Source organism: Notolepis coatsorum (assembly GCF_963971535.1).
Source record: "Notolepis coatsorum genome assembly, chromosome: 12".
In the NCBI taxonomy this organism is placed as follows: Eukaryota; Metazoa; Chordata; class Actinopteri; order Aulopiformes; family Paralepididae; genus Notolepis; species Notolepis coatsorum.
In genome coordinates this window covers 49190871-49203703 of record NC_140176.1, presented here as the reverse complement: position 1 = coordinate 49203703, position 12833 = coordinate 49190871, and the positions used below count along the sequence as shown (strand labels likewise).

General features: G+C 45.3%; 1 protein-coding gene across 1 annotated transcript in view; it reads left to right on the top strand.

The window, feature by feature from the left end:
- The window catches only part of dlec1 (DLEC1 cilia and flagella associated protein), a 97285-nt gene that overhangs the window by 22572 nt on the left and 61880 nt on the right, over window positions 1-12833 (top strand). The window contains exons 11-18 of the mRNA XM_084325834.1: window positions 639-731; window positions 2028-2118; window positions 2492-2648; window positions 3573-3747; window positions 9606-9679; window positions 11289-11451; window positions 11951-12044; window positions 12189-12319. Coding sequence (XP_084181960.1) covers window positions 639-731; window positions 2028-2118; window positions 2492-2648; window positions 3573-3747; window positions 9606-9679; window positions 11289-11451; window positions 11951-12044; window positions 12189-12319 — 978 coding nt within the window. The remainder of the gene's footprint in view (window positions 1-638; window positions 732-2027; window positions 2119-2491; window positions 2649-3572; window positions 3748-9605; window positions 9680-11288; window positions 11452-11950; window positions 12045-12188; window positions 12320-12833) is intronic.

Genomic DNA, 12833 nt, shown 5'->3' with positions numbered 1-12833 from the left:
GCATGGGGAAATATGCATTTTTTTACTCGGCTACGGTAATGTGGAATGCCCTGCCAACATTTATAAAACTCCTGAACTCCCCTCTCGGATTTAAATCCGCCCTAAAAACATGGCTCAGCAGCAACTCAAATTGGTCTTAAAATGTTTTTTTTAATCTCTTTTATCATAACTTGGCTTTTATTTCTTTTATCATGAGTTGCTTTTAAGGGTTTGCGGATTTTCTTTTAACATTAGTTAACTGTATGAGTTGTCAGGTTAGGTGTTTTTATAATTTTTTTTTAGAATGCGTCCTGTCAGTGTACATGTCCATTTGTGTTTCTGTGCCTTTTTATGTTCCATGTATGGACCACAATGGAAACAAGCCTTGGCTTTATTGTGTTTTATCCATTTTTGACCTGCGTTATTGACACTGTTATTGTCTTGTCTTTTAAAATGTTTTTTTTGTCATACGATTTGTGTCAAAATAAAGTATTCAATTCAATTAAAAAAGGGCACGACTAGCGGCAAGCCACCTGCTGGAGAAAAATAAACAACTAAAATGTGAAATGTCCCTTTAAATTAAATATTGAAGTAGAGTATTGTTATTGTTATTGACTGTTCGTTCCAATGGAAAGTGTGTCTCTTCCCTTCACCTCTAGTCTGTTGTGAAAAGCAGCTTTGCGGAGCAGCCACCCTTCGCATTGAGCCCCTCGCTGTTTGAGCTGCAGCCTGGTGAGGCCACTGTAGTGGAGGTGAGTCTGTCATGAGTCGTCCGTTCTGTTCAGTAAACGAGACAGATCAACTCAGTGTCAGCTGGTACTTAGATTTTAGCGCTAAGAATTATTCTCGGCAGCGGGAACGTTTATGCTTACAGTATGTGTCTGTGTGGGTGTCTGCATCTGTGTTGATGTCTGTGTTGGTGTTTGCGTCTGTGCTGGTGTCTGTTGGTGTCTGCGTTTCTTTCTGTATTGGTGTCTGCGTCTACTTCTGTGTCTGCATTTGTTTGCGTCTGCGTCTACATCTGTGTCTGTGTTTGCGTCTGCGTCTACATCTGTGTCTGTGTTGGTGTCTGCGTCTACATCTGTGTCTGTGTTGGTGTCTGTGTTGGTGTCTGCGTCTACATCTGTGTTGGTGTCTGCGTCTACATCTGTGTCTGTGTTGGTGTCTGCGTCTACATCTGTGTCTGTGTTGGTGTCTGCGTCTACATCTGTGTCTGTGTTGGTGTCTGCGTCTACATCTGTGTCTGTGTTTGCGTCTCCGTCTACATCTGTGTCTGTGTTGGTGTCTGCGTCTACATCTGTGTCTGTGTTGGTGTCTGCGTCTACATCTGTGTTTGCGTCTGCGTCTACATCTACATCTGTGTCTGTGTTGGTGTCTGCGTCTACATCTGTGTCTGTGTTGGTGTCTGCGTCTACATCTGTGTCTGTGTTGGTGTCTGCGTCTACATCTGTGTCTGTGTTGGTGTCTGCGTCTACATCTGTGTCTGTGTTGGTGTCTGCGTCTACATCTGTGTCTGTGTTGGTGTCTGCGTCTACATCTGTGTCTGTGTTGGTGTCTGCGTCTACATCTGTGTCTGTGTTGGTGTCTGCGTCTACATCTGTGTCTGTGTTGGTGTCTGCGTCTACATCTGTGTTGGTGTCTGCGTCTACATCTATGTCTGTGTTTGTGTCTGCGTCTACATCTGTGTCTGTGTTGGTGTCTGCGTCTACATCTGTGTCTGTGTTGGTGTCTACGTCTACATCTGTGTCTGCGTCTACATCTGTGTCTGTGTTGGTGTCTGCGTCTACATCTGTGTCTGTGTTGGTGTCTACGTCTACATCTGTGTCTGTGTTGGTGTCTGCGTCTACATCTGCGTCTGCATTGGTGTCTGCATTTGTTTGTGTCTGCGTCTACATCTGCGTCTGCGTCTACATCTGTGTCTGCGTCTACATCTGTGTCTGCGTCTACATCTGTGTCTGCGTCTACATCTGTGTTTGTGTCTGCGTCTACATCTGTGTTTGTGTCAGTGTCTACATCTGCGTCTACATCTGCGTCTGATTTCTTCTCAGGTGGTTTTCTTCCCCACCACTGCTGAGAAGTGCTCCCAGGTCTTCACTATAGTGTGTGACAACTGCCAGGTGAAAGACATCACCATTCAAGGTGAAGCATTCTGATGGTTACAGGGATTTAGGAGCGTAAAACATCATATATATATTGGTATTAATAATGATAACTCGGTGTTAGACATATATTGCTGATCGAATCACTGACTGACTCCTATCACCTGTTGTACCTCTAAAAAGTATCACAATAAATCAAATAGAATTGAATCCGTTCCAGAAGTGGTCAATACCATAGGTAAAGTGAGATTGCATCTTCATTTAGAATATTTTTTTTTTTTTTACCCGATTGGATAAATGACATGCTGGTGTTCTAGTGGAATGTTATATATATATCACCTTTAAGTTTGCGTATAATGCATGTGCCTCTGCATACATCTATATATGTATATGTGTGTGTGTGTGCGTGGCAGGCGATGGCCAGCTGATTGCTCTGGAGCTGGTGTCTGGAGAGGTGGAGGGTCATGGTCTGGGGGAGCTGCGCGACGCCACCGCGGAGCACTTTGTGCGCTTCAGTCCCTGTAACCCCCACTCTGTGCTGCAGAAGAAACTGGTCATCAGGAACAACACGTAAGCTTCCCTCCCACTGACGCTCACTAAGGCAGAGCAGGACAACTCTTCAGGATGGAGGACATTTTGTCATTTCACATTCCATTTCTGGAATCTTTTTATCAGTTTGATAGAATAATAGAGAAAGATAGAGTGTAGTCCTCAGACAACAAAATCCTAAATAATTTAAATAAATGTTTTATTGACATTTTGGTCGGTAAAAACAGTAGGATCAAATACACAGGTAGAGTCCTTTTCATTTCCATCCACACATTAATGTGAAAAGGGGCAGAGTGTAGTGTACACACACCTCTCTCAGCCTCTTCTCTCAATTCAGTTCAAGACTTTATTGGCATGAAAGTTTCAATAACAATGTTGCCAAAGCAAAGGAACAAAGTAAAACAGTAACATTAACAGTAACATTGTAAACACAAGATTTCAAATATGTTATCAAATACGTAATTAAGATGAATATTAATAAGATATATTTATATTCATTATATATATATATATATATATATATATATATATATACACAGAATATCTCATGCATGTATTTGTCTGTGTGTGTGAGAGAGTGAGTGTTGATGAAGGATTCATGTTTAGAGGAAGATTAACGGATACAGTAGCCTATTGACATGAATCCCCAACTAGAAAGGTGTGCTCAGTAGATTTGTGTGAGGATAGATGGATGTCTGTACCAACCTTCGTGTAAATTGGCCTTACAGCGGAGGAGTTATGACCACACACACACACAGGCCTGGTGGAGATAATTAACAGTAATGTCAGGGATCATATGTAGGAACAGAGTGTGTGTGTGTGTGTGTGTGTGTGTGCGTGCGTGCGTGCGTGACTCTAGATCATTCAGGTTGTGGCATGTTGATACATTTGGGGCAGCAAGATGTGGGATCTCTTTCTCTCTCTTCTGTCACTTTCTCTCTGAAGCCACTTGGAGCTGCCGTTCCATTGGCAGATCATGAAGCCCAACCTGCAGCCATGGCTCCCCTCCCATATCCAGTACCACTTGGCCCAGGATGACGCGTTCCACGTCAGCCCCCTCACAGGCCTCCTGTCCCCCTGCCAGGATCACGAATTCCTGCTCACCTACTCCCCGACGGAGGTACAGTCAAGTCAAGTCAAGAGTTTTATTTGTCACGGCATACAAGCATACAGTGAAATGCGGGAGGTCATGCCCGCAACGATTGTGCAATAATACAAGTAATAAGAAAGGAATGAGAATAAGACATTTGTGCAATAATACAACAATAATACAAGTAATAAGAATAGACATAACAGGTATAATGTACATAAAGTTTACAAAAAGCATGGTAAGACATGCTAAGGTCCTGCGATAGTGCAATGCGAATGTTAGCTACGGGTGAGGCACTGGGTCTTATGTACACTACTGTACAATGCTATACTATACAATCTACAGTTATACTGTGTGTCCTAACTTGTTATATCCATCTATTTACTATACAAGAACCACTCCCGTTCTTTTTTTTAAAGTGACCTTTCCATTGTGTAAAGTGACCGTGAGTTGAGCGTGTGCAGCATGTGTGTGTGTGTTCATGCTAAAGTGACTGTTAGTGTGTGAGCGTATACAGTTTGTGTGTTCTGTGTGTGCTCATGTGTGCTTGTGTGTGGAGAGTTCGGTGTTCAAGACTCTGATGGCCTGGGGGAAGAAGCTGAGCCGAAGTCTCTCTGTCCTAGTTGCTGGTGTTCGCAGGCGTTTGCCTGACCGCAGCAGCTTGAACAGGCTGTTGTTGGGGTGGTGAGGGTCTTTCATTATTCTGCAGGCTCTGGATTTGCACCTCTTGTTATATAAGACCTGCAGGGGTGGTAGTGCAATACCCGTAGTACGCTCAGCTGAGCGCACCACTCTCTGTAGGGCCTTCTTGTCCTGTGCCTTGCTGTTTCCATACCAGGCAGTGATGTTTCCAGTCAAGATGCTCTCTACAGCTCCGGAGTAGAAGGACTGGAGTATCTTCCCAGATACTCTGAACTTCCTTAACTGTCTCAGGTGGTAGAGGCGCTGCTTCGCCTTCTTTACAACTGAGTCTATGTGTGTTGTCCATGTCAGGTCTTCTGAGATGTGGACCCCCAGGTACTTGAAGCTGCTCACCCTGTCCACGGTAGCCCCGTTTATCCTCAGTGGTGTGTGTGTCCCCTGCTGTGTTCTCCTAAAATCCACAATCAGCTCATTGGTTTTACCAATGTTTAGGAGCAGGCTGTTGCCCTGACACCAGCGTTCCAGTGCATCAACCTCCTCCCAGTAGGCCTTCTCGTCGTTGTCAGAGATCAGCCCCTCCACCACTGTGTCGTCCGCAAACTTCACTATGGAGTTGGAGCTGAACTTGGCCACACAATCATGTGTGTATAGTGAATACAGCAGGGGGCTCAGAACACAGCCCTGGGGGGACCCGATACTCAGGGTGATGGTGTTGGAGGTCTGACCCCCCACCCTGACCGCCTGGGGCCTTTCACTCAGAAAGTCCAGTATCCAGGCGCTCAGAGCGGATCTCAGACCCAGCTCGATCAGCTTGTCCACCAGTCTGGTGGGGACTATGGTGTTGAACGCTGAACTATAGTCAATGAAAAACAGTCTCACATAGCCCCCCTTCTGGCAGTCTAGGTGAGAGAGGGTACTGTGTAGTACTTGAGAGACCGCATCGTCAGTGGATCTGTTTGGCCTGTATGCAAATTGCAAAGGGTCCATATCACTGGGTAGGGAGGCACAAATGTAATCCTTAACCAGCCTCTCAAAACATTTCATGATCACAGAGGTGAGTGCCACCGGTCTGTAGTCATTAAGACCTGTTGGGGAGGATTTCTTTGGTACCAGTATTATAGTGGACACCTTGAAGCAGGCAGGGACCACGGACTCAGCCAGGGATAGATTAAATATGGTGGTGAACACTGGGACTAGCTGGTTAGCACAGGACTTGAGTATCCGTCCTGTTATCCCATCTGGGCCAGCTGCTTTTCTGGTGTTCACCCGCATAAATGTTCTTCTCACACTGTGTTCCGTCACTGAGGGAGTGCCCCTCCACGCCGACCGGTGCGTCAGTGACGTCGTTAGCCTGTGAGCTAGCGTCGCCACTGTTTGCACCAAACCGTGCGTAAAAGGAGTTGAGTTGGTCCGCGAGAGAGGCGTCTGCACTCCCCATTGAGGGGCGCTGACTTTGTAGTCAGTTATCGTCCGTAGTCCTCGCCATAAACCTCTTGTGTCGTTCTGGGCCATTTGTGCCTCTATCTTGTCAGCGTATGTCCTCTTAGCAAGCTTCACAGCCTTGCGCAGAGTATAGACTGTAGCCTTATACTCTTCCATATTTCCTGACGCTCTGCCCAGGTTATAAGCAGTGGTGCGAGCGCTCAGAGCCACTCGGTACTGTCAACCCACGGTTTCTGGTTCGGGAAGACCCAAACCTTTTTCGTGGGTACAATGCTATCCGCTAGTGTTGTTATGAAACTCACGACAACATCAGTAAACTCACTGACGCAACTTGAGCTAGTCTGAAACATCAGCCAGTCTACGTCATCAAGTGCGTCCTGTAGCGTGGCCTCTGATTGGTCGGACCACTTCTTTACCTCACGTGACACGACAGCGTCACGTGATCTCTGCCTGTAAGCGGGTATGAGCATAATGGCGTCGTGATCAGATGTGCTTGTAGCTCCCGCTAATGGAGGGGCCGGTACTACCTTGTAACCGGCTCTAAACGGGGTGTAACAGTGGTCGAGCGTATTTCCTCCCCTTGTGGTGCAAGCGATGTGCTGAACAAAGTTTGGCATCACTCTCTTCAGATTCGCTTGATTGAAGTGACCGGCTACTATCATGGCTGCGTCTGGGTGCTTGTTCTGTTGCTTAATTAGATGTCCCTGAAGATCCGCCAGGGCCCTGACGGTATCCGCTTGTGGTGGAATGTACACCGCCGAATTATCTGGGGAGGTGAAACGGGCGACATTGAATCGACAAATGCTCTAGGTCAGGCGAGCATGAACGGGACAGAATTTTTATTTCCTTCGGATTGACCCAGTTGTTATTGGTCAGAAGACATAGTCCTCCTCCAACGCTCTTGCCGGACTCTTCCATGCGATTTGCTCGAAAGACTGAGAAGGAATCCGACGGAGAGATTACGTGGTCTGGTGTGGTTGCTTTGAGCCATGTCTCCGTGAAGCACATAATGTTACAATCGCTCACGTCGCGATCGTAACGGACCCTCGCCCGGAGATCGTCCATCTTATTCTCCATGCTACGGATGTTTGCCAGCAGGATTGAAGGGATTCCTGGCCGGTAAGGAGAACCTTTCAGTCTCTTCTTAATTCCACTTCTGCATCCTCTGTGTTTTCGTTTGGTCACACCGCCATTGCCTTTGTTGTCGCGCCGAATCTCCGGTGGCCAGTTTTGGCAAAAAGTGTTGTTAAACCCTTCTTTCAGGCTGGAGTTTAAATCAGTGACTGGCGATCATATTTTGTCGATGCCAGCATCGTTTCTATAAAAAAAGTACTAAAAATAAACACAATAACAAAAAGTACACACAATCGTTGCTTAGCTAACCTGACGGCGACTAGTGTTGACCGCGCCATCTTCTTCTCCTGCAAACACTGGTATTCACGTTGTGATCAGAGGTGGAAAGTTATTAATTACAATTACTCTACGATATGATTTTATTAATCTCTTTGGGGGAGATTCATATACACAAGACAGACTATTTGTCTGTAATTACTAAGTTAAATTAAAGTTACTAAGGAATTGAGTAGCCTACTTTTACCTTAGTCAACTTCTATGGAGTCTAACTTAAGGGGAACCTACACCTAATTTAAGATTTCGTGCATGTTTGATATTCCTATAGTCCAAACTACTCAATCAAATCCTCTAGTAGTTTATACCTCATTATTACCAGAAAGAAAGTAGAAAGTCTGGAGCTGCTCCATAGACAGTGAATGGCAAGAGTTCCATAGAGGTGCTGAGAACACGGCAAGCACAAACATTCTGTGGGTCCACGAAATCAAGTCTCCAATGTTCATTGTCAATGGAGAGGTTCCAGGCTTTGTACGTAATGTCAGGACCAGTGCAGGGAACCCAAGCACAGAACACAGACAGGCAGGTAGTGGTAAAACACAGACAAGGATGCATTTATTGCAAGTCCAGGCTGAGGGGGGTCTTGGGGTAAAGAGAGCCAGGGGAAGGACTGGGCTGGGCTGGGAAGAAGGACTAGAAGGGAGATGGGTAGAGAGGGGGCCAAGCTGAGTCCAGGGTGAGAGGGTGTAGAGCAGGCTGGGGGCAGGGCTCCAGGGTAGAGGAAGGCAGGAGACAGACGGGAGGGCTAGAGGGGAGCTGAGTCCAAGGTGAGGGGGGGTAGAGCGGGGTGATGGCAGGGCTCCAGGGTAGAAGCAGGGTGCCTGCCTGCCTGCCTGCCTGTTCACTAACACATACATGCCACGTGCACGAGCAGACCGAACCCATAAGCCGACCAACCGTTACAATACCGCTTCTGTACGTAGCGTCGTGCTTGTGGCGTTGGTCATCTAATAGGTCCCGCGTAGGGATGTCCGATATTATCAGCCTACCGATATTGGCATAAAAATGTGATATGTAAGGGATAATGTATAGCTACGAGGTCATTGTCGCAAAATAATTGACTGACACAGAGCGTAGTGAAGGTCAATTATTTTGCGACAATGACCGAGTATAGGCTATACATTATCCCGCTTATTACATGGCTAACTTACTAACAATATACCTAATTCATTTTACACCATCGACAAGACGAGATCAAATGCAGACGCAGTTGTTCTGTGGCTCTGTCAGCCCAAATAAAGTTATTATTATTATCATCGCCGCCAGCCGGCAGGTGTGTCTGATTGCACTGATGCAGTGTGTGTCAGTGGGCTTGATTGCTCCAGCTGCGAACAGCGGTCATTATTGCTCGGTTGCACTGATGCAGTGTGTGTCAGTGGGCTTGATTGCTCCAGCTGCGAACAGCGGTCATTATTGCTCGGTTGCCCCTGGCAGCGGTCCGTTATCGAGTAATAACGGACCGCTGCTAGGGGCAACCGAGCGCTATTGACCAATCACAATCAAGCATTTCGGCGAATGTGAAAACGCCATGTAATAATGAAAAATATCGGTATCGGTTTTCAAAAAAAATATATATATATATATATATTATTTGTTTACATTTATTTAACCTTTATTTACCCAGGCAAGCAAGTAAGAACAAATTATTATTTTATTTGTCAAAGTATGCATAATGTTGTGTTAATTACACGACAAGAGATATGTAATGTTAATTACCTGAAATTATTCCGTTTTTTTGGGGGGGAAACCCTGCATATATCGGTATCAGTTGATATCGGTATCGGAAATTAAGAGTTGGACAATATCGGTATATCGGTATCGGTAAAAAAAACAATATCGAGCATCCCTAGTCCCGCGCTATCAAACTCAATTACCCTGATCTTAAATGTATTTCCTCATGTGAGCCGGAGGACAACGTGTCCTGCATTCTAGCAGACCTGCTCATCTGTGCCTGTTACTCACTCTAGCTGAAGGAATACCTGCTCATCTGTGCCTGTTGTTACTCACTCTAGCTGAAGGAATACCTGCTCATCTGTGCCTGTTACTCACTCTAGCTGAAGGAATACCTGCTCATCTGTGCCTGTTACTCACTCTAGCTGAAGGAATACCTGCTCATCTGTGCCTGTTGTTACTCACTCTAGCTGAAGGAATACCTGCTCATCTGTGCCTGTTGTTACTCACTCTAGCTGAAGGAATACCTGCTCATCTGTGCCTGTTACTCACTCTAGCTGAAGGAATACCTGCTCATCTGTGCCTGTTACTCACTCTAGCTGAAGGAATACCTGCTCATCTGTGCCTGTTACTCACTCTAGCTGAAGGAATACCTGCTCATCTGTGCCTGTTACTCACTCTAGCTGAAGGAATACCTGCTCATCTGTGCCTGTTACTCACTCTAGCTGAAGGAATACCACAGTGTCTGCCACCTGGTCATGAAGGACGTGCCAGAGGTGCCCCAGCCGCCCAGTGACGGGTAACGTCCTCCGTCCCACATTTTAGAGATGACGTGTAATAGTGGACATGACTGTCCTACGAAGGCAAACAGCAGTAACTGTGTGAGCAGTGAAACGGATGAAAATGCCTTTAGACATTTGTCTCCGGCCTACTGTATGTTAGACAGTATTAATATTAAAATATGATGTACTTGTATTGTATTATATACAATACATACAAAATAGCCTTGTTTGGACAAGCTCTGAAGTGCGTTTTCCTAGTTTCACAACACAGCTACTACTGTTTGTGATTGACCTATCTCAAGCCCCGCCTTTCTTTTCTTGATCCTCCAATCACAAATGTTGCTTCCCTTGGACAAACTTGCGATAGGTCAATTGTAGGTCAGGTGTGCATGGCAAAGAGAAACTGACACATGGTTGTCTAAAACTAGGGATGGGCATGAGTAATGTTTTCCCAGATAGAGTACTCGCATTAATTACTCGAGTAGTGCTCGAGTAATTGTTTAGGGAAATCATATTTTAGAATGCATCTTAAAACAAATGACAGCTGCAATAACGAGATATTTCATGGAGTCACACACACACACACAGACAGACACTACTGATTTTATTATGTCTCGCTCCGCGGACATAATGCACAGCAATATACCTGATGCTTGATGCGTATTGTCAGTCAAAACAGTCAGTTACCATTTGTAATAATTACATTACCTCCACTCTGTCTGCAGCAGGTCTCTCTGCTCATGGAACGGCATGTCCGTATCAATAATCTATGAACGCTATGCAAAGTGGGCGACATGTTGTTGGCACAATTTGGTAATGCACAAACATGAACTGCTGTTTTTATCTTTTAGGTAACACTAAGGTAGCTTTCAACGCAATAGCGTTTTTGCGATACGCTCTCATGCTCCACAGCTGACCAGTGTTGTCTTCATGCAACAACTCACGCCTTTCAGGGCGAGATCAGTGGCACAAACAAGCACTTTTGGTGATAAAAGAAAAAAAACTGAGCACCCTCAAAAACCACTCGAGTTCAGTTGAAACGGTGAGTACTCGAGTAATCAATTACTCACGCCCATCCCTACCTTAGTACCATCTTGATATAACATGTTTATGTTTCCAAACTAAAGCGTTCTTATGTACTTCTTATCATGTATGGGTGTTAAAAATTTATTGATTGGCGGTCAGGTGGTGTAGCGGAGATTGCGCTTGTCACCAATGCAAGAGGCTGCGGTCTCGACTCCCGGAGTCAGCATTGCCTTGGCTTGGGCTGATCGCTATACTAACTCGTTTGGCTGGGTTAGGGGGAGGGAAGCCGTGGGTGGGAAACTGGCGTTGTGGACAGCGACGCCTACAGGTCAGGTCTGGACTTGAGGAAGGCAGCGTGACCTCCCACGCGTTACACTTCACCAATGAGAGCCCTCGCTGCCAGGTGAGAAGAGCCACTGGCTGTCGCCGCACGTGTCGGAGGAAGCGTGCGGATACTTCAGGGTTCCCTTGTACTGACCAGTAGGAGAACATGCGCACAACAACCAGGTAGGGGAGGGGGGGAATTGGCACAACGACTAAATTGAAAAAAAAAATAAATAAAATGATTGATGCTCGTCTCTGGGTCTGTGGGAACTGTAGCGCCCTTCAGACTATGGCCCCCAGGTCCAGGATGAGCGATTTCATCGCCATGGAGATAGAGGCCAAGGGGTCGACAGAGCCCTACAAGATCTTGCTGGAGCCCTACGCCATTCACATCCCAGGAGAACTTTATATTGGCACTGCCACCCGCAGGAGATTCAAGGTACTGTAGGCTATTAGCTATTAGATAACTGCTAATATTAGTCACCTTAGGAGTATGTCACCTATGTAATGCCGTCAAACAGCGACCTTGGTACTGCACTTTATTTAAATAGTTTGTTTTGGTCTAATGCGTGGGTTTGAGTTGAGTGGGGATAGGAGAGGGGTTGCTATTGCCAAGAGGGGTCTACAGTAATTCACTACTATAATATATATATATATATATAATCATTCTATAATATAGTATATTTTACATCCAGGTGACATCACAAACTCAAGGGTTCTCTCTGATTTGCAGATTTATGAGAGGGTGGTGCATCTTCACAAGTATTGACTGAACTCCCCTGGGGCTCAGGAATAGCCTAAATTATGTGAATTATTTAAATAGTGACATTCCCCTTTAACCTGCAACACTTTCGATGTCCTTTGTAAGTTCCCTGCAAGTTCCCTGCATGTCAGTATTAGACTTTTCAGCCTGTTCCCGTTGTGTCTCTGTATGCAAGATGTGGAACCACAGCAAATCCTGCATCAGCTTCCAGTGGGAGAAGATGAGCGGCCGTCACATTATAGAAGTAGAGCCCTCTGCTGGTGACATCGGTATATTACACAATACAACATCATGCTTATATCTCATAATATCATAGTAGTTCAGCTTTGGTGTTAAACAAATATAACCTGTTGATTTGTCTTAATGATCGGGTTATTGGCTGATTAATTGGTGGGCATTGGGTTTGAATGCAGAGGTGAACGAATGTTTCGATCTGGACCTTGTTGTGACCGGAGGAAGAACAGAGAGGGTCATGTCCAGTCTGCTGTGCCACGTCCGGCACCATGAAAAGCCCATCGCTCTGGCCATAGAGGTCAGCTTCAAGGTAAGGCCCAGCCAGAGACCTATGCAGGGTATCTGCAGGGTACTAAAAAAAGTCTTAAATTCATTCATAATTCTCTATTTAAGGCCTTAAAATGTATTAAAAAGTATTACATTTAATTTGATCAGGTATACAATTTTTAGGGGGGCAGCCTGGCTGTCGGAAGATGAAATAAATAATGTAAAATATATGAAATGTTTTTGTATTCAAGTCGTTGTTTTTTGCGGTGCTACCTGTAGCTTGGTGTGTCTGGCGAGAGCTTGTATGGAACGTGCAAGAATGAAAATTGGCACGCAAGTGTCGCTATGTCGTTTTTATTTTGCTAGTATGGTAGTGAAAGTGGTATTAAAAAGGTCTTAAAAAGTCTTAAATTGAACTTGTTGAAACCTGCAGATACCCTGCTACTACAAAACGGTTGCTGCTGGTGATAATCTTCCTCTTACGCTGCAGTTCAAAAACACTATATTTTTGTTGGTGAATAAGGTGATACAATAGTGAATATTTCACAAATCCCCAT